Source organism: Salvelinus alpinus, chromosome 1 (genome assembly GCF_045679555.1).
Source record: "Salvelinus alpinus chromosome 1, SLU_Salpinus.1, whole genome shotgun sequence".
Classification (NCBI taxonomy): Eukaryota; Metazoa; Chordata; class Actinopteri; order Salmoniformes; family Salmonidae; genus Salvelinus; species Salvelinus alpinus.
Window position 1 is genome coordinate 36,994,381 of NC_092086.1, and position 23,783 is coordinate 37,018,163.

At 44.4% G+C, this 23,783-nt stretch overlaps 1 protein-coding gene across 1 annotated transcript; it reads left to right on the forward strand.

Annotated features, from left to right (window-relative positions):
* The first annotated feature begins 5,737 nt into the window (after nt 1-5,737).
* LOC139574754 (glial fibrillary acidic protein-like) lies at nt 5,738-11,152 on the forward strand. The gene is made up of 9 exons (XM_071399623.1): nt 5,738-6,315; nt 8,760-8,820; nt 8,961-9,056; nt 9,202-9,363; nt 9,562-9,687; nt 9,853-10,073; nt 10,325-10,368; nt 10,546-10,631; nt 10,858-11,152. The coding sequence occupies exons 1-9, from the start codon at nt 5,789-5,791 to the stop codon at nt 10,906-10,908; spliced, it is 1,374 nt and encodes a 457-aa protein (XP_071255724.1). The 5' UTR covers nt 5,738-5,788; the 3' UTR covers nt 10,909-11,152.
* The last annotated feature ends 12,631 nt before the right edge of the window (nt 11,153-23,783 follow it).

Consider the following 23,783-nt stretch of genomic DNA (forward strand, 5'->3'; position numbering starts at 1 on the left):
CAGTGGTAGTGTTATTGTAGTCAGTGGTAGTGTTTATGTAGTCAGTGGTAGTGTTATTGTGGTCAGTGGTAGTGTTATTGGGGTCAGTGGTAGTGTTATTGTGGTCAGTGGTAGTGTTATTGGGGTCAGTGGTAGTGTTATTGTGGTCAGTGGTAGTGTTATTGGGGTCAGTGGTAGTGTTATTGTGGTCAGTGGTAGTGTTATTGGGGTCAGTGGTAGTGTTATTGTGGTCAGTGGTAGTGTTATTGTTGTCAGTGGTAGTGTTATTGTGGTCAGTTGTAGTGTTATTGTAGTCAGTGGTGGTGTTGTTGTGGTCAGTATGTTATTGTGGTCAGTGGTAGTGTTATTGTAGTCAGTGGTAGTGTTATTGTAGTCAGTGGTAGTGTTATTGGGGTCAGTGGTAGTGTTATTGTAGTCAGTGGTAGTGTTGTTGTGGTCAGTATGTTATTGTGGTCAGTGGTAGTGTTATTGTAGTCAGTGGTAGTGTTATTGTGGTCAGTGGTAGTGTTATTGGGGTCAGTGGTAGTGTTATTGTGGTCAGTGGTAGTGTTGTTGTGGTCAGTATGTTATTGTGGTCAGTGGTAATGTTATTGTAGTCAGTGGTAGTGTTATTGTGGTCAGTGGTAGTGTTATTGTAGTCAGTGGTAGTGTTATTGGGGTCAGTGGTAGTGTTATTGTGGTCAGTGGTAGTGTTATTGGGGTCAGTGGTAGTGTTATTGGGGTCAGTGGTAGTGTTATTGGGGTCAGTGGTAGTGTTATTGTGGTCAGTGGTAGTGTTATTGTGGTCAGTGGTAGTGTTATTGTAGTCAGTGGTAGTGTTATTGTAGTCAGTGGTAGTGTTATTGTGATCAGTGGTTGTGTTATTGTAGTCAGTGGTAGTGTTATTGTAGTCAGTGGTAGTGTTATTGTGGTCAGTGGTAGTGTTATTGGGGTCAGTGGTAGTGTTATTGTGGTCAGTGGTAGTGTTATTGTGGTCAGTGGTAGTGTTATTGGGGTCAGTGGTAGTGTTTAGCGTGGTCAGTGGTAGTGTTATTGGGGTCAGTGGTAGTGTTATTGTAGTCAGTGGTAGTGTTATTGTGGTCAGTGGTAGTGTTATTGTTGTCAGTGGTAGTGTTGTGGTAGTCAGTGGTATTGTTATTGTGGTCAGTGGCAGTCTTATTGTGGTCAGTGGTAGTGTTATTGTGATCAGTGGTAGTGTTATTGTGGTCAGTGGTAGTGTTATTGTAGTCAGTGGTAGTGTTATTGTGGTCAGTGGTAATGTTATTGTGGTCAGTGGTAGTGTTATTGTGGTCAGTGGTAGTGTTATTGTGGTCAGTATGTTATTGTGGTCAGTGGTAGTGTTATTGTGGTCAGTATGTTATTGTGGTCAGTGGTAGTGTTATTGTGGTCAGTGGTAATGTTATTGGCGTCAGTGGTAGTGTTATTGTGGTCACTGGTAGTGTTATTGTGGTCAGTGAGTTATTGTAGTCAGTATGTTATTGTGGTCAGTGGTAGTGTTTGGAAGGTATGTGGTTCTCTTCGTGTGCTATGTGTCTGGGTCTGTTTGTTGCAGTTCTGTTTGCTAGGTATGTCTCTGGGCCGCTGGGGCCCAGCATTAGTGCTGACAGGCAGACTGCTGGACAGAGGCCACACATACACACACACACACACACACACACACACACACACACACACACACACACACACACACACACACACACACACACACACACACACACACACACACACACACAGGGGGCACCAGCGGGGACTGGATCTATGCAGCCACATCTGGCATATTATGATTTCACAACTGCACCTTCTACCACTAACAACTACATACAACGTCATACCTGAGAGGGCCTGTGTTAATGCTAGCATGCACATCAGTGATACTGTACATCAGTGATACTGTACATCAGTGATACTGCACATCAGTTATAATGCACATCAGTGATATTGTACATCAGTGATAATGCACATCAGTGATAATGCACATCAGTGATATTGTACATTAGTGATAATGCACATCAGTGATACTGTACATCAGTGATAATGCACATCAGTGATACTGTCCATCAGTGATATTGTACATCAGTGATAAGTACACTGCATGCTGTGTGTGGGCATAGTATGTGTGTGTGAGTTGAGGTGAGACCCATGGGCCACTGGGACCCCCATTCCCCGGGCTCTGCTGTTATCAATGGGCTCTTTGTTGGCAGAGAGGATGGGGTCCCGGGTCCCTGAGCTCCATGTGAGGACTAAGATTAAGTAATGTGACGGGGGGATTTATACGTGATTGAGCTGACTGGGGGCCCATATCATTGAGTTGATGGGGCGCGCTTAATCTAGTGGAGAAGGAGGGGCTGCTGTGTGAGTTTTGTTGTGGGTGGGGGATGAGGTGTATCCAGCTGAATGGTCAGAATTTGGGGTGTGCTCATTTGCATAGAGAGGAGGCTGGGGGTGCAAGGGGGTCTGAGGTAGGGGGTAGCTCCCATAGGAGAGAGGGGAAAGGGGTTTAAACCAGCAGTAACAGAAAGGGTCTAAAAGGCCTGAATGGTGAGGTGGGGGGAGCCGTGTGCAGGCAAACAGAGCTGGCGTCCCTGTGGTTCTGGAGGGAGATCAGTCTGGAGGAACAGCATTAAGATTCTGCTCTACACCCAGGAAAGGCGTCTTTTCTTCTGCTCCTTGCAAATGAGATGGGCTCCTCCTCATGTTGCCCCACAGGAATCAGATGTTTTGTTGGCCTTCCACTGGCTCTGAGAGGAGAGAGGGGGACACCCTCTTTCACTCCGACCAATCTCTCTCTTTCTTTCTTTCTTTCTTTCTTTCTTTCTTTCTTTCTTTCTTTCTTTCTTTCTTTCTTTCTTTCTTTCTTTCTTTCTTTCTTTCTTTCTTTCTTTCTCTCTCTCTCTCTCTCTCTCTCTCTCTCTCTCTCTCTCTCTCTCTCTCTCTCTCTCTCTCTCTCTCTCTCTCTCTCTCTCTCTCTCTCTCTCTCTCTCTCTCTCTCTCTCTCTTGTCTCTTTCCATCTTTCTCTCTTTCTGAATGCTTCTCCTCTGACAGATATTGCCTAAGTGACCAGATCTGAGGCAACCACAGTGACTGTCTCAGAAATTCAGGGGGCGATACAATTACTGTCACCTTAATGATGAGACCACGTTATTAATCCTGCTAGATAGAAGCTTTTAAAACAACACATCCAGCCAGACTTACAGTTGGCCCACTCAGTTAACCTCTATCAACAGGGACCAATTGGAATTCAAGTCACTCTGTTGTTTTCTGTATTTACAGTCTTCCAGTCATACTGGTTCCCACTGGCTACACATTTCTTTTAACAGAGTGTGTTGGTAACAACGAGGGTTTCTATGGTCTGCGATGTGGGTTTTACTACCTGTTGCAGGGCCAGAGTTGGTTGGAGGGGAGAGGGAGAACAGAGGCGAGCAGGATGGAGAATGCCCTAGGATCTTGCTGGTATAGTAGCTTGAGAGATCATAGACCTGGTTGTTTGAGCATGTTAGGATCATATCTGGGCAGCATGACTGTATAATAGCTGTGAATGTTTATATAAGGCTTCATCCCATCCCAGAGTCACATCCCTATTAGATGAGAGTCAACAAGAGTTTAACATGTTTTGAAGTAACTGGCCCTGGGGTTGCCATGACAATGGATGGAAATTGATTCGTAGCGGACTGGCTGCTGGTTTGTCGGCTTCAAACTAGGTTTCATGTCCAATCCCCCCATTCTCCAACCATCCATCTGCTGGAGTCCTGTGACAGTTTCAACTATCTAATAACTCACAGACTGTCTCACCCTCAGGTAGCTTAGTGGTTAAGAGCGTTGTGCTAGTAACTGAAAGGTTGCTGGTTTGAATCCCTGAGTCAGCAAGGTTGAATAACCTGTCGTTCTGTGCTAGAGAAAGGTCATTCATCCCCATCAACTACTCTTGGGTGCTGATGACATCAATTAAGGCACTGCTCAGATCCAGAGGGTTTAGGTTAAATGTGGAAGATGCATTCAGCTGACCAGGTGGTCCCCTTTATAGTAACCTAATACTTACTTTGCCATACATATTGTTGTTTGGATAGGTACCCAGAACTCGTTGGGCTTTTTGACCATGCCCAACACAGACTTCTTTCTCCAGGTCCAATTGCCCTCTTTTCAGGCTAAGCAGTCATTAAGTCTGATTGAATGAGCTGCCATCACTTACAACAGGGCTTTATGAGATGTGACTTGTGGAAGAGGGAGTGGTCGTATTGTTGCTAAGAGGCTGCAATCCAACTGGCTGCCTCTGATCTTACTGGCCCATCCTCTGACACATAGCTTCCTTTGTAGTTGATCACAGTTAATAATGGTAGTGATAGTGATGGATTAATAATGTGTGTGTGTGTTATGTTGCCATGCTCCTGTGTGTGGCTGTGTGTCTCTCCAAAGAGAAGCCCTCCAACCCACTGATAGATGTGGCCTATAGGTCTTATGTATCCATCTGTAGGTTGTCAGAAACTCCAGGGGGGACAAAGAGGTGGAGATGTATAGCTGCTACTGTTCAGCCCTGTGGCCCCAAAGCTTCTCCTATTGGCTAGCACACTGTAATGGTGTTGCTTGTTGACTGTTTAGTACACTGGCATTTATTATGTATCCATGACTACAAGGACAATGATTCAAAAACATTTCCCCAGTATGATTTTTGCATACTGATATGCGAGTCAGCTGTTGAATAAGAGTTCATCTAATAATGCCATTTAGCTATTATAACGTGATTTTGTTTCTACTCCCCTCTGTTTGCTCTCCTACTTTTGTCTTCAGTATCTCACAATAGTTTGGACATACTGTGGTCAATGTAGATATTCAATAATTGATTAACTGTTCTTGACTTCTATTTGATGTACCTAGATAAGACAAGAAAGAGAGGCAACCTTAACTAACTTGCTCTTTTCTTGCTGTGTTATGTAATTGTACTTATTCCCATTTTGACTCAGACAAGGAGAAGACTAAAGAGGAGCAGAGGAACAGGGATGGGGTGCGAGATGCTCCTAGACGGTGCTACTGTCACACACAGAGTGGCGCAGGCCAATCAGAGTAATACCAATACATCTGGAGGGCTTAGTGGGATATTTTGGACGCCAAGCGAGACAGAGTGCCACACAAGAACACAGCTACTATCTGACCCTCTCTCTGTCCCCTTTTTCTCTGTCGCTCTCTTTTTCTGACCCTATTAGTCACCAACTAACAGGGATGGAGGAAAAGAGATCTCATTCCTTCACCTCCCTGCTTCTTTTCTTCCCTTTCAATCACACTCTGTCCCCATCTGTGTCTGTGTGACTGAGCATGTGTGGGAGGCAGCTTTGATTTGGTAGCCAAGCTCTGTCGCACCAAATCCTATTCAAACAAGGACGAGAGAGAGAAGGAGAGAGAGAAAGGCCAGGAGACATTTGTAGCTGAGTGGACGAGCACAAACAATCCCTGGCACACAGCTTTTGAGTGTCACATAAACCACTCTCTCTCTCTCTCTCTCTCTCTCTCTCTCTCTCTCTCTCTCTCTCTCTCTCTCTCTCTCTCTCTCTCTCTCTCTCTCTCTCTCTCTCTCGCTCTCTCTCTTTCTCTCTCTGTCTCTCACTCTCTCTTTCTCTGTCTGTCTCTCACTCTCTCTTTCTCTGTCTGTCTCTCACTCTCTCTTTCTGTCTGTCCCTCTCTGTCCTATTCAGTGACCGGCCCGTCCCTTTCGCCCCTCCCTGTGTACTCTCTCTCAGGATGCGGATGTCTATCCCTATAAAAGGCATGTGTGAGCCCTAACAGGGTTTCATTCCAGCCATGGAGAGTCAGAGAGTCCTGTCGTCTTACAGGAAGCGTTTCGGGCCCCAGGGGGCCGGCAGTGTGGGTGGGGGCGTGCGGCTCAGCAGTCTCTCCTCCAGCCGCTTCTCCCTCCATGGGAGCCCCCGCCACCTGACCCACTCCAGCACCATTTCCCGTCTCTCCCTGGGGTCGGCTGGAGGGGCCCTGCTCCTGGGGACCCCTGGGAACCGGCTGGACTTCTCGGCTGACTCACTCCTCAAGGCCCAGTACCGGGAGACTCGCACCAACGAGAAGGTGGAGATGATGGGTCTGAACGACCGCTTCGCCAGCTTTATAGAGAAGGTGCGCTTCCTGGAGCAGCAGAACACGGTGCTGGTGACGGAGCTGAACCAACTGAGGGGGAAGGAGCCCAGCCGTCTGGGGGACATCTTCCAGGAGGAGCTGAGGGAGCTGCGCAGGCAGGTGGATGGACTCAGCGCTGGGAAGGCCCGGCTGGAGATAGAGAGGGACAACATGGCTGCTGACGTGGCCACGCTCAAACAGAGGTGAGAATGAGGCAGTCTCATTTCCATCACTACAATTGGGCATTGATCAGTCTACTTTGTTTTAGTATTTTGGAGTTCCAATTGATATTGTGGAGTTCTAATTGCTTCAGCAGTCTGTCCACTTAAAAGTGGATTCGTAATTTGATTTAGTGGATTCCTAGTGTTTTGCATGTGTATTGGTCAATATGTTAGTTTTGAATTGGAATCTTTGCTATAGTCTAAAACCAACAAGTGGATAGTTGCCATAACACAATTCAGTATGACTGGATATCGTGTTACATGATACAATTGCTCAGTAGATGCTTTGGCTTGTTAGTTATTGAAAACACTGTGCTCTGAGAAAGCGTTACTCAATGTGTGTCCCTCTTTCTAAACGTGATCCTGACCAGACCCCTACAGCCATTCAATGAGTGTGGAGGAATGGAGGAAACACATTCGAGCTGATTTCCACAAAGAGACCAGGGAGCCAGGCAGATGTTCTGTTGTTGCCTGATCCCCCTTAATACTCATTCATAAAATACACGCTTCTAAGTTAGGCTTATTGGTTTATTGCTTAAGTGGCATAGTTTATAGTTATGAGGTTATAGCTTATGTTTTCACAGGGTGTTTTTTGTTGTTGCCAAGGATAAAGGGAACATCTAAGTGTATTGGTTTCTGAGCCTGTGTATACTATGGATCAGAGACGTGTGTGTGAGTGTCACTGCTCTCTGAATACAGATCTTTTCCTTGGTGCAGTATGTGGTAGATTTTCACAACACTTAGTACAGAACTCAAACCACATCATCAGAAAGGCAGTCATTTCTCAACTCAATTGAGTAAGTACAACATCAAATCATAGTCACTTTTTTACCAAACTTAATTAGTGTTTCGTCTGGAAATACATGTTTCACATTCACAATGCAGTACATGTTGGTTTAAAGTAATTTATTTTCACAATGCAATACTCACTTTACTTTTGCTATGATAGTCTTCTCATTTTTTTAAATACATTTTACTATTAACCGACTAATCTAAATTGGTAATCACTTAACCGTTTGGTAAACCTATAGATAAAAAAATAAATAATTCTACTACAGTTTTAGAGAACTAAATAATGAAAAAGTATGTTTGTAAAGTATAAATATATATATATACTATAATGTACTATTATGATGATGAAGCATTTATAAGCATTTTATAAGCATTTCGCTGCACAAATAAAATAAAATAAAATTGTATTTGTCACTTCTTAAACAACAGGTGTAGATTAACAGTGAAATGCTTACTTATGGTCCCTTCCCTACAATGCAGAGAGAAAAAGAGAAAAATTACACAATGGGTACCAGTACTAGTGCATCTGCGATAACATCTGCAAATCTGTGTACGCAACCAATACACTTTGATTTGACTATTAGGATTTTACTTCACTGCAAAACATTTAGAATCTGATATTGACAAGATCAAAGATGTTCTCTGTCATACAATTGAAAACAGCAGTAACTACACATTTGGTCAAATTGAGTTAAGACTGAAATCAGGCTTTGTAGTCTCCTGGTTGAATTATCTTCCATTTTCAAAGAAAATTTAGTTTAAAATGTGAAGTAACTACAATATCCACGTAAGAACCAACGCAAACAGCAGTAAGTGAAGTTACTAAGTGAAGTTTGTGCAGTTTGCCTTGGTATTCTATCTGGTTCTGAGTTCAGGCCATCCCGATCATAACACACCCTCACACACACCATGAGACAGTCAAAACGTTTGATAAACACATTTAGATTGTAGATACTGTACTTTTCTTTTGCATTACCCATATAGTTGTTTGTCATACAAAGGCAGAGTGCAGTATCAGCATGTTAGGGGTCATAGGTCAGGTAAGTGGTCATGGTTATAATAAGATAATATATCAGTGCATTATCACTTATCTACCTACAACATATTTGGCTGGAGAGTAAAAAAAATACTTTAAAGCCATTTTTCTCAGATTCACTGTTTGCGTAGACTGCTCTTTGCAAGGCTGAAAGGCTGATGGCAGGCTGATGTATAGAAGTGAATGGCTAATGATGTGTAAGCTCTCCATTCCGCTGAGCTCAGCCCACCTACTGCCAACTCTGCTACTGCAGCATGGAAGACAAGTGGTACTCACACAGTCCTTATCATCAGTTTATTCATGTCATTATGTATACAAGGATATTCATACATAAACACATTTAATCATATCCTGATCATGATCCCTTCACTTTTCTGGATGGAAAACATGATCATATATATTGGGTCATTGGTGGGTTCCTGACTGGGATTCATTGACTTTGTATCAATAGAGAATAGATTGAAACTATGCTTTATCTGAGGTGCATTGATCCTCTTTGCGTGACCAATGAGTGGACTTAGTGTGCACCCTAACACTGCCTCTCCTTTTATCTGTCTGTCTTCTATTTTTCCTCACTCTCCCTTTCTCTTTCAATCAGACTGCAAGATGAGATGGTTCTTAGACAGGATGCAGAGGGCAACTTGAACGCCTTTAGACAGGTGAGGTCATTTCTCTCATAATTTGTATCAATTTCACTATTATTGACCATGTCCCTGTTTGCATGTGATCTTCACAGCCCGTGTTTTTATATGAGGAATATACATGTCACATTGACCATTGAAGGATTCTCTGTGTGCAGGACGTGGATGAGGCGTCTCTGAACCGTGTCCAGTTGGAGAGGAAGATAGACGCGCTGCAGGATGAGATTGCCTTCCTCAAGAAGATCCACGAGGAGGTGCGCTTCAGCTTCCCCTCGTCTCTATGGCAATCTCTAGTCCTTACTGACCAACCTTTGTTTCCATCTCTAAAGTAAATAGTGAATATTCAGAGAGTGAAAGAGGTGACCTTTAACCTGTAAGCCTGTGGTTGGTTCTCTATAGGAGCTGCGTGAGCTGCAGGAGCAGCTGATGGCCCAGCAGGTCCATGTGGATGTGGACGTGTCCAAGCCAGACCTGACTGCTGCTCTGAGGGACATCCGGGTCCAGTATGAATCCGTGGCCTCCTCGAACATTCAGGAGACGGAGGAGTGGTACCGCTCCAAGGTCATATCAGAAAGCTTGGGCTATTGCACATACATGTACACACATTACTGTACGCCTGTAGGCAGACACACAGGCAGACACACTACCATACAGATAAACATGCATACAGCCTGGTGTTGCACAATGCACACATTGACAACACACTATAAGATGCGGACTTTTAAACTGTCCTGTCTCTCCTTTTGTTGTTATGCACAGTTTACCGACTTGACCGACGCAGCTACTCGGAATGCAGACGCCTTGCGATTGGCCAAACAGGAGGGCAACGAGTACCGACGGCAACTCCAGGCCATGACCTGTGACGTGGAGGCGCTCCGTGGAACAGTGAGTTGTCCAATCAGAGCAGAGTGTGCTGTATCAACAATGAGACATGAGAAGACCATGAGTTCCATGACTCCCCTCTCTAACTGAACCACCTCTCCTCTTTCATCTCTTTCCAAACCTCTACCCCCTTCCTTTCCTTCTCCCTCTCTTCCTCCTCTCCTGCAGAACGAGTCTCTGGAGCAGCAGCTGCGCGAGATGGAGGACCGTTTCTCCATGGAGACGGCTTGTTACCAGGATACGGTGGGTCATCTGGAGGAGGAGATCCAGACTCTGAAGGAGGGGATGGCCAGACACCTGCAGGAGTACCAGGACCTGCTCAACGTCAAACTGGCCCTGGACATAGAGATCGCTACCTACAGGAAGCTGCTGGAGGGAGAGGAGAGCAGGTGAGGAGATAACGGTGGAGAGGGAGGAGGATGGTGGAGGGAGAGGAGGGTGGAGAGGAAGGAGGGTAGAAGGTAGGAAGAGAGGAGGGAGGAGGGAGGAGGGAAGGAGAGAGAGGGTGTTGGAGGGAATAAAGTGAAAAAAAATAATGTGGATCTAATGAGCTGGGTCGGGAGGAGACAGCGTGATGAAGAAAGAAAAGACAATAGGTGGTGGCTGGTAGTTACTGATACTCTCTCTTCCTCTTCCTCAGGATCACTGTTCCAATGCAGAGCTTCTCCAACCTGCAGTTCAGAGGTGAGTAAGGGTATCCTGACCCAGACATATTAGCATGGTCTATCATGGCATATAATAATTTACCCCAGCCATATGAATGATGTGCTGATGCATAAATCTCAAGTTAGGATTCGGCTCTGACTGGATTCATGGGCATCTGAAAGCTAAAGGTCTCTCTCACCCTCTCCCTGAGTATAGAGACCAGTATGGACACTAAGTTCTCTCCAGAGGCCCATGTCAAGAGGAGCATCATAGTGCGGACTGTGGAGACTAGAGACGGGGAGGTATGTAGAACATCATAGATCATTGAATGAATCCATGGGGGATTTATTCCCATATCAGATGTGTGAATGTGCTTCCTTCCTGCTTAGCTCCTCCAGAGGGCAGCATGCTACATTGTATTATTCAATACATGCAATTTCACAAGCTTTCAGATCACTTATAGACAGTCCCTCCCTACTGCTGCATCTACAACCTAACATGCCCTGTTCCCTGCTCTCTGTGTTTCAGATCATTAAGGAGTCTACGGCTGAGAGGAAGGAGATTCCTGACAGTCCTTAAAGGACACAAATGGTGCTAGCTACAGTATATGTCTGTCATACTGTCCCCACTCCCCAGTAACGCTTAGAGGCCTTGCATGATAATGACACCCTTTCCTGACCAGGCACCTCCCTCTTCTCCAAACCTCAAAGTCCCCCCAGTTGCAACCACTTCACCATCCCCTTCCTCCCCTCTTCATCATCACCCCCAGACCATGCTACATCATTAAATACTTAGGAGTTGCATTTTGTTGAAACAAAAAAAATCCCTCATTGCATCCTTGTTAGCATTTTTGCTGTAACTGGAGATAGGCTTTAGTGCTGGGAAGTGTGGCCATGCACCTTAGAAAGAAGGGTCTTGGACTACTACCCTTTGTGATTAATGCTTGGAAATTTATTTTTTGTTCAGATCAGTGACAGATCCCCTCCATCAGATGCTCAGAATGGGAAATGTTTTCATTGTGTTTGGATAGTAGCCAGAGAGGAGTCCTTGAAATGTAGTGATTGTTATTCAGCTAGTGGCAGGAGTCGTGCTGAAGTTGTGTGGTTTGAGTGGATGTGAGAAGTCAAGATGAAAGTATAGTTGCTGGGGTTAGCAGTGGACAGGATGGGTCTCAGACAAGGAAGATGACGAGTGAATGACAGTGCTTTTGGCAGAACTGTTGGTGAAAAGAAAGAAGCTGATGTAACTCTCCTCTAGGGCCAAACACCATATCCATTTCATCCCTCCGTCATACACTGCCCCCCCCCCCCCCCCCCCCCTCTCTGGAGTGTCTCTAGCTCCACTGTTTCATTGCAACATCATATTTTAACACTAGAACAGTGCCTGGGCACATCCACTTACACACCAGGGGTGAGAGGGACAAGATGGAGGTGAGACAGGGAGTATTGATGAGACCCTTACCTCTGAAATCCCCTGTTCCTCCCCCAGCCCCATCTCTGGAGTGTCAGTGATTGTAGAGAGACACAAAAGAGGGTGTTGCTGAGATAGCTTGGTGGTGGAAGCCCTGGGGGGGCCCTGGGGGGGCTTGGAGGGTGGAGGAGGGGGGTTGGAGGGTTGGAGGAGGGGAGGAGAGGAGGAGGGTTGGAGGAGAGGAAGAGGGTTGGCGGGTGGCTGTCACAACACTAACTGTTAATCCCAGCTCTCTCCATCTGCTTAGAACCCCTGCTGACATAAACAAACTGACACCCCTGTCACCTACCATTCAGTACAGATAGTGCCTACAGACGGCTTTTCATTCTTCACTAAGGACAAACCGTAACCGTCTTCTAATGTGCCTGCCTTTCTCTCCCGTCCCTCTGCTTTGCCTTCGTGTCTTCATCCGTCAGCTCTAGATACTATTTATTCTCTTCTTGTCTGCATCTTACAGTAGCCACAGCTGAACCACACTGCAGTAGGTCTAAGAAAAACCTACAAGATGTGAATATAACCTTAGATTTGACAAACATTATGACAACCCGCTAACAACAATAAAGCCATTTTGTTTGATTAGTATTTGTGTCTGAATGAGTCTTTTGTTAATGACAGTTTTTATTTGCTTTCTTTAGTCCAACACAAGCTGTTGCTTGGATTGAATGTGTACCGTTGTATGATTGTGTGAGCTCATGAAATTAAGATAGATACAGTACCAGCTCACTGATGGACATTTTTTCATGACTTTATTTTATATACCCAGCACCTCCAAGTTGTTGATGTGCATACACCACGTTAGAAACTCGTTGTGTGGGGCGCCAGAAAGAATATTTATAGAGCTGTCATCTTCCGAATAAACTCTTAAAGACCTAATAATATTTTAAATCAATAGCAGTCAATATTAATCGTCACCTTATTTCAGTCTCATCTGAAAGTTGTAAATTCTTGGTTATCTTCACGAACCCTGGCTAACAAGTTGAATCAGCAATACAAAATTGGGTTTAATTATTTATTTACTAAATACCTAACTAATCACACAGAATTACATATACACAGAATGAATCATACCTTGATTACAAATTACGTCATAAAGGAAAACGTCCCTAGCGGGCGAAACAGATATGACAGCTGGTTACACAAAAGAAAAGGGGGCTGGGTTTGAGTGAAAGAGCGGGAAGACTTGAGGAACAAAGAAAGAAGCCATGCTATCGTAAATACAGTATCCTATGCATTCTAAATTACCGCCCATTTGGAAAAGGAAAATGCAATAAATATTTACTCTGAGCTGCGCTTCGGTAGGTTGGTGGTAGGTGGAAGGCCGTGTTGCCCAACCGAGTCCTTTGTCCTTTGAAGAATGTCTCTGCTGGTCAATCGGGTACGTTGTAGTAACGTTGTTGTGTGGTAGACGGAATACTCTGTCTGTCCTATCCTAATTTACGTTTGCAGCTGCTGTTGCTAACTCAACGTCTAGGAGGTATCACTTCTATAGTGAATAAGAGTTCAAAGTTCATACCATTCGCAACCAAAGCTCACGCTGAGGTTGGCTTCGTTCTGTAGTTATTATCTGAACCATTCTGACATCGGACCGTCGTCCTCACATCCTCGGAACAGGAGGTTAAATTTTCGTCAAGAGCTTATATAGTGGAGGGAGAAAAGGGGTGTGTTTCATAGTTTACAACCTATGTCTCTTCACGTGGGCGGACCACTGAGTCGGGCCTAATTCACTCATGAAAATCCAAATCTCACATCTTAGAAGCTAAAATCACATTTCATCCCATCACGAATAATTTCATATTCAAACATTTCAATTGAACAACAATTCCATGTGAATCCGATAACTCTGATGTGTAGACTTTCCACTGTAGAGTTTATGTCATTCTATCATTGATGAGAATGTGCCAGATGACAACCGAACTGACATAATATACATTAAGTACCACCGCATATGTTCAATTGGTCGGATTACCAGAATATAGTTAATTTCCCCCCAACTTCTGATGTTCCCAGAATCTCTATGTTAACCAAGGGGTTTTCTAATGTCACATCAGTAGAGTAGAGAGAGGAAAAAGGGGGGGAAGAGGTATTTATGAATGTCATAAACCTACCCCCAGGCCAACGTCATGACAGCACCAAAGCCTAGATTTACAGTACTGTCATCGTCACTTGCCAGTGTCATTGTCAGTGCTCTGCCCAGGCCCCTACAGAAGCATATAGACAGTATATTCTCTCACAGACGGGGTCAGACTGTAACACTGTGTTGAATGATCCAACAACCTATCCACACATTCAGCCCTCAAGGACCCTTCACTTCACTCCCTGCCCAGACTCTATGAGTCTTCCTGTGTGGACAATGACTCAAACAGAGATTATATAAGTGCTCTCAGTGGCCCCCCACACACAACCTCACCATATACACTGTTCTCTGGGCCCCTTCTGACAAACAGCCAGAAAGGAGTTGAAGGAGGAGATATGCGTACGTGTGTATGTATGTGGGGTGCAGGTATATAGGAGTCCCAGTCACGCAGAGGCCATCCTTTACTCATTGTACAGCTAATGTATTTCTGTGTGTTAGTGTGTGTGTATCAGTGGAGGCTGGAGGGAGGAGCTATAGGAGGACAGGTTCATTGTAATGGCTGGAATGGAAAAATGGAACGGCGTCAAACATGTGCTTTCCATATGTTTTATGTGTTTGATACTGTCCCATTTATACCGTTCCAGCCATTTCAATGAGCCCGTCCTCCTGTAGCTCCTCTCAGAAGCCACCACTGGTGTGTATGTGCACATGTGTATGTGTGTTTGTGTGTGTGTGTGCAGTACAGTACTGTAGTGGAGCAGGTTGAGAGCTTCAAGTTCCTTGGTGTCCACATTACCAACAAACTAACACGGTCCAAACACACCAAGACATGAAGAGGAAGAGGGCACGACAATGCCTACTCAGCAGACTGAAAAGATTTGGCATGGGTTCACAGATCCTCAAAAAGTTCTACAGCTGCACTATCGAGAGCATCCTGACTGGTCGCATCACTGCCTGGTATGGCAACTGCTCGGCCTCCGACCGCAAGGCACCACAGAGGGTACATCACAGAGGGTACATCACTGGGGCCAAGCTTCCTGCCATCCAGGACCTCTATACCAGGCAGTGTCAAATTGCCAAAGACTACAGTTACCCTAGTCATAGACTGTCCTCTCTGCTACCGCACGGCAAGTGGTACCGGAGCACCAAGTCAAGTTCCAAAAGGGTTCTTAACAGCTTCTACCCCCAAGCCATAAGACTCCTGAACAGCTAATCAAATGGCTACCCAGACTATTTGCATTGCCCCCCCCCCCCCCCCCCCTCTTTTACGCTGCTGCTATTCTCTGTTTATTATCTATGCATAGTCATTTTAACTTTACCTACATGTACATATTACCTCAATTACCTCGACTAACCTGCGCCCCCACACATTGACTATGTACCGGCACCCCTGTATATAGCCTTGCTACTGTTATTTTACTGCTGCTCTTTAATTATTTGTTACTTTTATTATTTATTTTTTTACTTATCTATTTTTTACTTAACACTTACTTTTCTTGAAACTGCATTGTTGGTTAAGGGCTTGTAAGTAAGCATTTCACTGTAAGGTCTACCTACACCTGTTGTATTTGGCGCATGTGACAAATAAAATTAGATTTGATTTGATGTGTCTATTTAGCCTGGTTCTTGTCAGTGGACTGGCGTGTCTCAGGTCTGGGATGGAGGTGGCCTCGAGCTGAAGGAATTCTGGCCAGATAAAACACTCACTCCACCAGGGTGTGGGCCCTGATGTTTGGCCCACTGCAACTTTTCCAGCCAATCTTTCAGAGGTGGGGGTAAGGACTGGTTACTATTGAAGAGCTTTTTCTCCTCAGCAGCTATACGTACTGTAGAACTACGAAGAGAAAGGGGTGACAATGAAGTTATCTAAAGAGTGTGCTTCTCATCCACACGACATCAGTTCCCTTATTGACCCCAAACATCACTCAACCCTGTACAATCCACCCACGGCTTATTGACCCCAAACATCACTCAACCCTGTACAATCCACCCACGGCTTATTGACCCCAAACATCACTCAACCCTGTACAATCCACCCACGGCTTATTGACCCCAAACATCACTCAACCCTGTACAATCCACCCACGGCTTATTGACCCCAAACATCACTCAACCCTGTACAATCCACCCACGGCTTATTGACCCCAAACATCACTCAACCCTGTACAATCCACCCACGGCTTATTGACCCCAAACATCACTCAACCCTGTACAATCCAACCACGGCTTATTGACCCCAAACATCACACAACCCTGTACAATCCACCCACGGCTTATTGACCCCAAACATCACACAACCCTGTACAATTTCATATTCAAACATTTCAATTGAACAACAATTCCATGTGAATCCGATAACTCTGATGTGTAGACTTTCCACTGTAGAGTTTATGTCATTCTATCATTGATGAGAATGTGCCAGATGACAACCGAACTGACATAATATACATTAAGTACCACCGCATATGTTCAATTGGTCGGATTACCAGAATATAGTTAATTTCCCCCCAACTTCTGATGTTCCCAGAATCTCTATGTTAACCAAGGGGTTTTCTAATGTCACATCAGTAGAGTAGAGAGAGGAAAAAGGGGGGAAGAGGTATTTATGAATGTCATAAACCTACCCCCAGGCCAACGTCATGACAGCACCAAAGCCTAGATTTACAGTACTGTCATCGTCACTTGCCAGTGTCATTGTCAGTGCTCTGCCCAGGCCCCTACAGAAGCATATAGACAGTATATTCTCTCACAGACGGGGTCAGACTGTAACACTGTGTTGAATGATCCAACAACCTATCCACACATTCAGCCCTCAAGGACCCTTCACTTCACTCCCTGCCCAGACTCTATGAGTCTTCCTGTGTGGACAATGACTCAAACAGAGATTATATAAGTGCTCTCAGTGGCCCCCCACACACAACCTCACCATATACACTGTTCTCTGGGCCCCTTCTGACAAACAGCCAGAAAGGAGTTGAAGGAGGAGATATGCGTACGTGTGTATGTATGTGGGGTGCAGGTATATAGGAGTCCCAGTCACGCAGAGGCCATCCTTTACTCATTGTACAGCTAATGTATTTCTGTGTGTTAGTGTGTGTGTATCAGTGGAGGCTGGAGGGAGGAGCTATAGGAGGACAGGTTCATTGTAATGGCTGGAATGGAAAAATGGAACGGCGTCAAACATGTGCTTTCCATATGTTTTATGTGTTTGATACTGTCCCATTTATACCGTTCCAGCCATTTCAATGAGCCCGTCCTCCTGTAGCTCCTCTCAGAAGCCACCACTGGTGTGTATGTGCACATGTGTATGTGTGTTTGTGTGTGTGTGTGCAGTACAGTACTGTAGTGGAGCAGGTTGAGAGCTTCAAGTTCCTTGGTGTCCACATTACCAACAAACTAACACGGTCCAAACACACCAAGACATGAAGAGGAAGAGGGCACGACAATGCCTACTCAGCAGACTGAAAAGATTTGGCATGGGTTCACAGATCCTCAAAAAGTTCTACAGCTGCACTATCGAGAGCATCCTGACTGGTCGCATCACTGCCTGGTATGGCAACTGCTCGGCCTCCGACCGCAAGGCACCACAGAGGGTACATCACAGAGGGTACATCACTGGGGCCAAGCTTCCTGCCATCCAGGACCTCTATACCAGGCAGTGTCAAATTGCCAAAGACTACAGTTACCCTAGTCATAGACTGTCCTCTCTGCTACCGCACGGCAAGTGGTACCGGAGCACCAAGTCAAGTTCCAAAAGGGTTCTTAACAGCTTCTACCCCCAAGCCAGAAGACTCCTGAAAAGCTAATCAAATGGCTACCCAGACTATTTGCATTGCCCCCCCCCCCCCCCCTCTTTTACGCTGCTGCTATTCTCTGTTTATTATCTATGCATAGTCATTTTAACTTTACCTACATGTACATATTACCTCAATTACCTCGACTAACCTGCGCCCCCACACATTGACTATGTACCGGCACCCCTGTATATAGCCTTGCTACTGTTATTTTACTGCTGCTCTTTAATTATTTGTTACTTTTATTATTTATTTTTTTACTTATCTATTTTTTACTTAACACTTACTTTTCTTGAAACTGCATTGTTGGTTAAGGGCTTGTAAGTAAGCATTTCACTGTAAGGTCTACCTACACCTGTTGTATTTGGCGCATGTGACAAATAAAATTAGATTTGATTTGATGTGTCTATTTAGCCTGGTTCTTGTCAGTGGACTGGCGTGTCTCAGGTCTGGGATGGAGGTGGCCTCGAGCTGAAGGAATTCTGGCCAGATAAAACACTCACTCCACCAGGGTGTGGGCCCTGATGTTTGGCCCACTGCAACTTTTCCAGCCAATCTTTCAGAGGTGGGGGTAAGGACTGGTTACTATTGAAGAGCTTTTTCTCCTCAGCAGCTATACGTACTGTAGAACTACGAAGAGAAAGGGGTGACAATGAAGTTAGCTAAAGAGTGTGCTTCTCATCCACACGACATCAGTTCCCTTATTGACCCCAAACATCACTCAACCCTGTACAATCCACCCACGGCTTATTGACCCCAAACATCACTCAACCCTGTACAATCCACCCACGGCTTATTGACCCCAAACATCACTCAACCCTGTACAATCCACCCACGGCTTATTGACCCCAAACATCACTCAACCCTGTACAATCCACCCACGGCTTATTGACCCCAAACATCACTCAACCCTGTACAATCCACCCACGGCTTATTGACCCCAAACATCACTCAACCCTGTACAATCCACCCACGGCTTATTGACCCCAAACATCACTCAACCCTGTACAATCCAACCACGGCTTATTGACCCCAAACATCACACAACCCTGTACAATCCACCCACGGCTTATTGACCCCAAACATCACACAACCCTGTACAATCCACCCACGGCTTATTGACCCCAAACATCACTCAACCCTGTACAATCCAACCACGGCTTATTGACCCCAAACATCACACAACCCTGTACAATCCACCCACGGCTTATTGACCCCAAACATCACTCAACCCTGTACAATCCACCCACGGCTTATTGACCCCAAACATCACTCAACCCTGTACAATCCAACCACGGCTTATTGACCCCAAACATCACACAACCCTGTACAATCCACCCACGGCTTATTGACCCCAAACATCACTCAACCCTGTACAATCCAACCACGGCTTATTGACCCCAAACATCACACAACCCTGTACAATCCAACCACAGCTTATGCACTCACAGGGCTCCTGGCAATACAGACCTCTTCACTCCATGAGAGAGGATGTCTAAAATTACCCATCATTTGTACTCAAATAATCATTCAAATGAGGATAATGAGTATGCTGCCATCTTCTTTCCTTGACACTTTTAGACACTCGTGTGTGTTTGTTAGCTCTCTACACTAACAGAATCCATAATGAGCTCCCTAATGCATTTGTTTGTATCAGCGCAGAACATCAAGCACTCTTTCTCATCAATCACTACTTCAGTACTCAGCTCTTATTATGTAAAGGTACACAGAGAACTAATGCTGGTAATGAGATGCTAGATGTGTGAGCATCATACACATGCCCTATCTCTGTGTTGCAGCCAGCACCCTTCTCCTCTCAGCCCCCTTGTCCTCTCCCCTCTTCACTACACATTCCTGCACTACTCGGCCCTGTCACCAAAGGGTCATGGGAAGGCATGTGTGCTTGATGGTTAATTTTAGCCCTCATTTCATCAAGCCCATTGAGACAAAACACAGAACAAGCACGTCAACCCCTCCACCAAACACCACCACCCTAAAGCAACTCTCTCTGTCTCTTTGATTCTCTAGCAGACTCCATAAACAACTGCAGTGACTTTTGACACACTAAGGCTACATTTACATAGGCAGCCCAATTCTGATATTTCTTCCACTAATTGCTCTTTTGACCAATCACATCAGATCTTTTCACATCAGAGGTTTTTCAGAGCTGATCTGATTGGTCAAAACTCTGTAAACTGTGTGTGTGACTGTGTAAACTCAGCCACACACACACACACACACACACACACACACACACACACACACACACACACACACACACACACACACACACACACACACACACACACACACACACACACACACACACACACACACACACACACACACACACACACGTTACCAAAGATACTGGCATACATCAGAGCTACAGGAGACGACAGAGAGACATGTCAGTGACATCCACCTAAAATGATCGGTGGTACTACATTTAAAGCAATATGAACACTCTGGACACACAGGCACACTACAGACACGGACACGGACACGGACACGGACACGGACACGGACACGGACACGGACACGGACACGGACACGGACACGGACACGGACACGGACACGGACACGGACTCAAACTCACACCCACCAAGTCCGTTAACAACTCCAGGCCATCTGACTGTTTACAGTTTTTTCCAACTGCTTACACACAAAATCTTTTCATGTCACACGATTTTTGAAACCTCTCACTCAAAGTGCAAAACTACACACCAAATATCCAAAACCATAAGCTATTTCTCACCCTTTGACTCAGTTGTCAATTGCATAAAACACTTTTTTCAAAACACTACACACAATTCTCTACCTAAAACACAAAAATCTAACAGGAAGTGACTTGCTTTCCTTTTCCAAACACAACCAATGAAAATGCTACACTTATTCACCAGGTCACACACACACTCCTCACATGTGCAAACACTAATAGCTTAACTGATCACTAACCAATCACTGCTTTACTGTAGTATAGGCCTATAAATAGGTCAAAGGTCAGATTACCTGTTTTGAACAGTGGATGCCAACAATGGACAGAGAGCAAGAGGAGTAGGAGGGAGAGGAAGAGGAAGAAGAGGACGAGGGCAAAGAAGAGAAGGAAGGAGAGCCATCTCTGATGAGATTAGGGCAACACTTGTTGATCATGTGATCAACCACGGTTTGACCATGAGAGAAGCTGGACTGAGAGTCCAACTTGAGTCGATTTACAGTGGCGTCCATAATTCGAACCTTCAGAAATGAGAACAGGTATGCAACTATCTAATGACTATTTTAGCATTACAGTAATGTACTGTAAAATACGTATGACTGCATAGTATTGCATAAACATTTGTAACTCTAAGCCATCCATTTACTGCACTGCATTGAATGAATGAGGTTGGTTATCATGCTGTACTACATGTTTTTGTACATTGTTTACAGTTCCTATGCTGAACACATACTGTGTTTGAATTCTGTACAGAGTGGAAAGGCAAAGACATCATGGAGGACGAGGACGCTTGTTTACAGATGTACAAGAGACTGCAATTATAAATATGGTTTTGGCCAACAATGCAATTAGGATTCGAGAGATAAGAGAGCATATCTTGAATAATGACACCATATTTAACAACATCAATGCTGTAAGCCTGTCGACCATACAACGCATCCTCCAACGGCACCGAGTGACGATGAAACAACTTTACAAGGTGCCATTTGAGAGAAACTCTGACAGAGTCAAGAATATGCGACATGACTTTGTAGAGGTATGTATGCAACACTACTTCCAGTACTTCAGACATGCCATATTTACTCATCTGTATATAATTTTGTCTGTTACAGAGAGTATTGGAGCTGGATGCCCATGTAATTCGCCATTAGTTTATTTATGTGGATGAGGTTGGCTTCAAGCTCACCAAAACCAGGCGCCGCGGAAGAAATGTAATAGGACAGAGGGCAATTACTAATGTCCCTGGACAGCGTGGGGGTAATATAACTATGTGTGCTGCCATCACTCAAAACGGGGTCCTCCATCACAGTACAACACCGGCCATATGCTCACTTTTCTGGATGCAATTTACACAATGCTTGTCCCTGATCCAGATCAGGAGCCTGCTAGATTTGTGGTTTTATGGGACAATGTTAGATTTCACCGGGCTGTTCTGGTCCAAAACTGGTTTGCCACCCATCCACAATTTGTAGTTTTGTACCTACCCCCATATTCACCTTTTCTAAATCCCATAGAGGAATTCTTCTCAGCCTGGCGCTGGAAAGTGTATGATCGCCAACCCTATGCCCGCATGCCGCTTCTCCAGGCAATGGAAAACGCATGTGGGGACATAGAGGTTGCCTCTGTCCAAGGTTGGATACGCCATGCTAGGAGATACTTCCCTCGATGTTTGGCAAGAGAAAACGTATCTTGTGATGTGGACGAAGTATTGTGACCAGACCCAGGCCGGAGAAGAGATGAAGCATAGCTTAGCACTGGTGACTGCCCCCCCCCCACCCCCACCAATTCCTGGACTGCCCCCCCGGGACCCCACACACACAATTGTGTTCTTTACTGTATTCTAAAGAATATACTTGTGGTTTACATATGTTTATGGTTTTGTTGTATGCTACTGTATACAACAGTCATGTGGCCTAATAAATATTTTCTGTTTCTACATTGCATTGGTGTTTACAGTGTACTTGTTACCCCTCTCAGCAGATTACTTTCACTGTAGAACATTGTATTGAAATGTAGATATAAGCCGATGAAAGGCCAAAGAGCTTTAGATTTAGAACAACAGTGTTTACATGGTATATCCAAAAATGTACTATTATGAAAGCAGTGTTTGCCATTTGATGCAAATGCTTCATTCTGACATGTGTTTATGGCATTTTGAATGCCCTGTTACATTTTGAAGGAGATGTGAGGCATTTTGCATTTTGTGAGTAGAGTTTTGAAAAAAGGAGACAGTTTTGAAAACTTGTGTAAGCAGTTGGAAAAAACTGTAATAGTCACCAGTAGCCGGCCTCCGCCCAGTACCCTGCAACTGCCCTGAACCTTAATCACTGTTACTACCCTGTACCTTTGAGACTGCTGCCCTACGTACATTGTCACTGAACCCATTTCATATGTATATACTGTATTCTAGTAAAGGCTCATCCTATATAACTACTGCTGTACACACCTTTTCTATTCATATACTGTCCATACTGTCTATAAACACACCATTATATCCATACTGGACTCTGACATTGCTCATTCTGATATTTCTTAATAAATTTTATTTTATATTTGGGATTTGTGTGTATTGTTTTGTATTGTTAGATATTACTGCACTGTTGGAGCTAGAAACATAAGCATTTCGCTGCACCTGTGATAACACATCAGTGTTGGGATGATTCATATTACAGTTTTTTACAATCACTTTGGCACTAATTTCCGAACCTTGATGTCATTTTTCAAAACTTTAGACACAAAACTCACAACCGATGATCAAAATGAAAATTTTTCAAAACTAACACTTTTTACAATTGCTTGGCTACAATACACATACAGCTAAGATAATTTGTTAATTGAACTAAAATCACCTGTTCAAAATGACACAACTTAACATCAAAGCATTACCATTTCAAAATGCAATTCACACATTACATCTGAGATGACTGTCTATTAATTTCATTACAATGATCTAACTATCAATTGATACAACTGCACAAAATGATAAGTAACTGTTGCATTATTGTTAATGCATAGTTTTATGGAAACTGACAAACAATACTCCATGTTTAGATCATGAAAGTTTCAGGATAACGAGATCCATTGACACCAATTACCGTCGAACATGAACCAATTGCACTACATTATCTATGGATGTAATATTTCATCATCATTCTTTATTAGACACTGTTTCTATGGTCCCATGTACCACTTTTCCAGACCATGTTTTCAGATTTGATATCACTGTACACTCACTTTATTAGGTACACCTATCTAGTACTGGGTAGGATCCCATTTTACCTCCACAACAGCCTGAATTATTCACGGTGTTGTACGTTAAGAGATGCCCTTCTGCACACCACTGTTTTAAACGGCTGTTATTTGAGTATTTGTGGCCTTTCTTTTAGCTTGAATGAGTCTG

Coding starts and splice junctions, on each gene's coding strand:
- LOC139574754 (XM_071399623.1), top strand. CDS start 5,789: ATGGAGAGTCAGAGAGTCCTGTCGTCTTACAGGAAGCGTTTCGGGCCC. Junction 8,821..8,960: donor ACTTGAACGCCTTTAGACAG/GTGAGGTCATTT, acceptor CTCTGTGTGCAG/GACGTGGATGAGGCGTCTCT. Junction 10,074..10,324: donor CTGGAGGGAGAGGAGAGCAG/GTGAGGAGATAA, acceptor CCTCTTCCTCAG/GATCACTGTTCCAATGCAGA.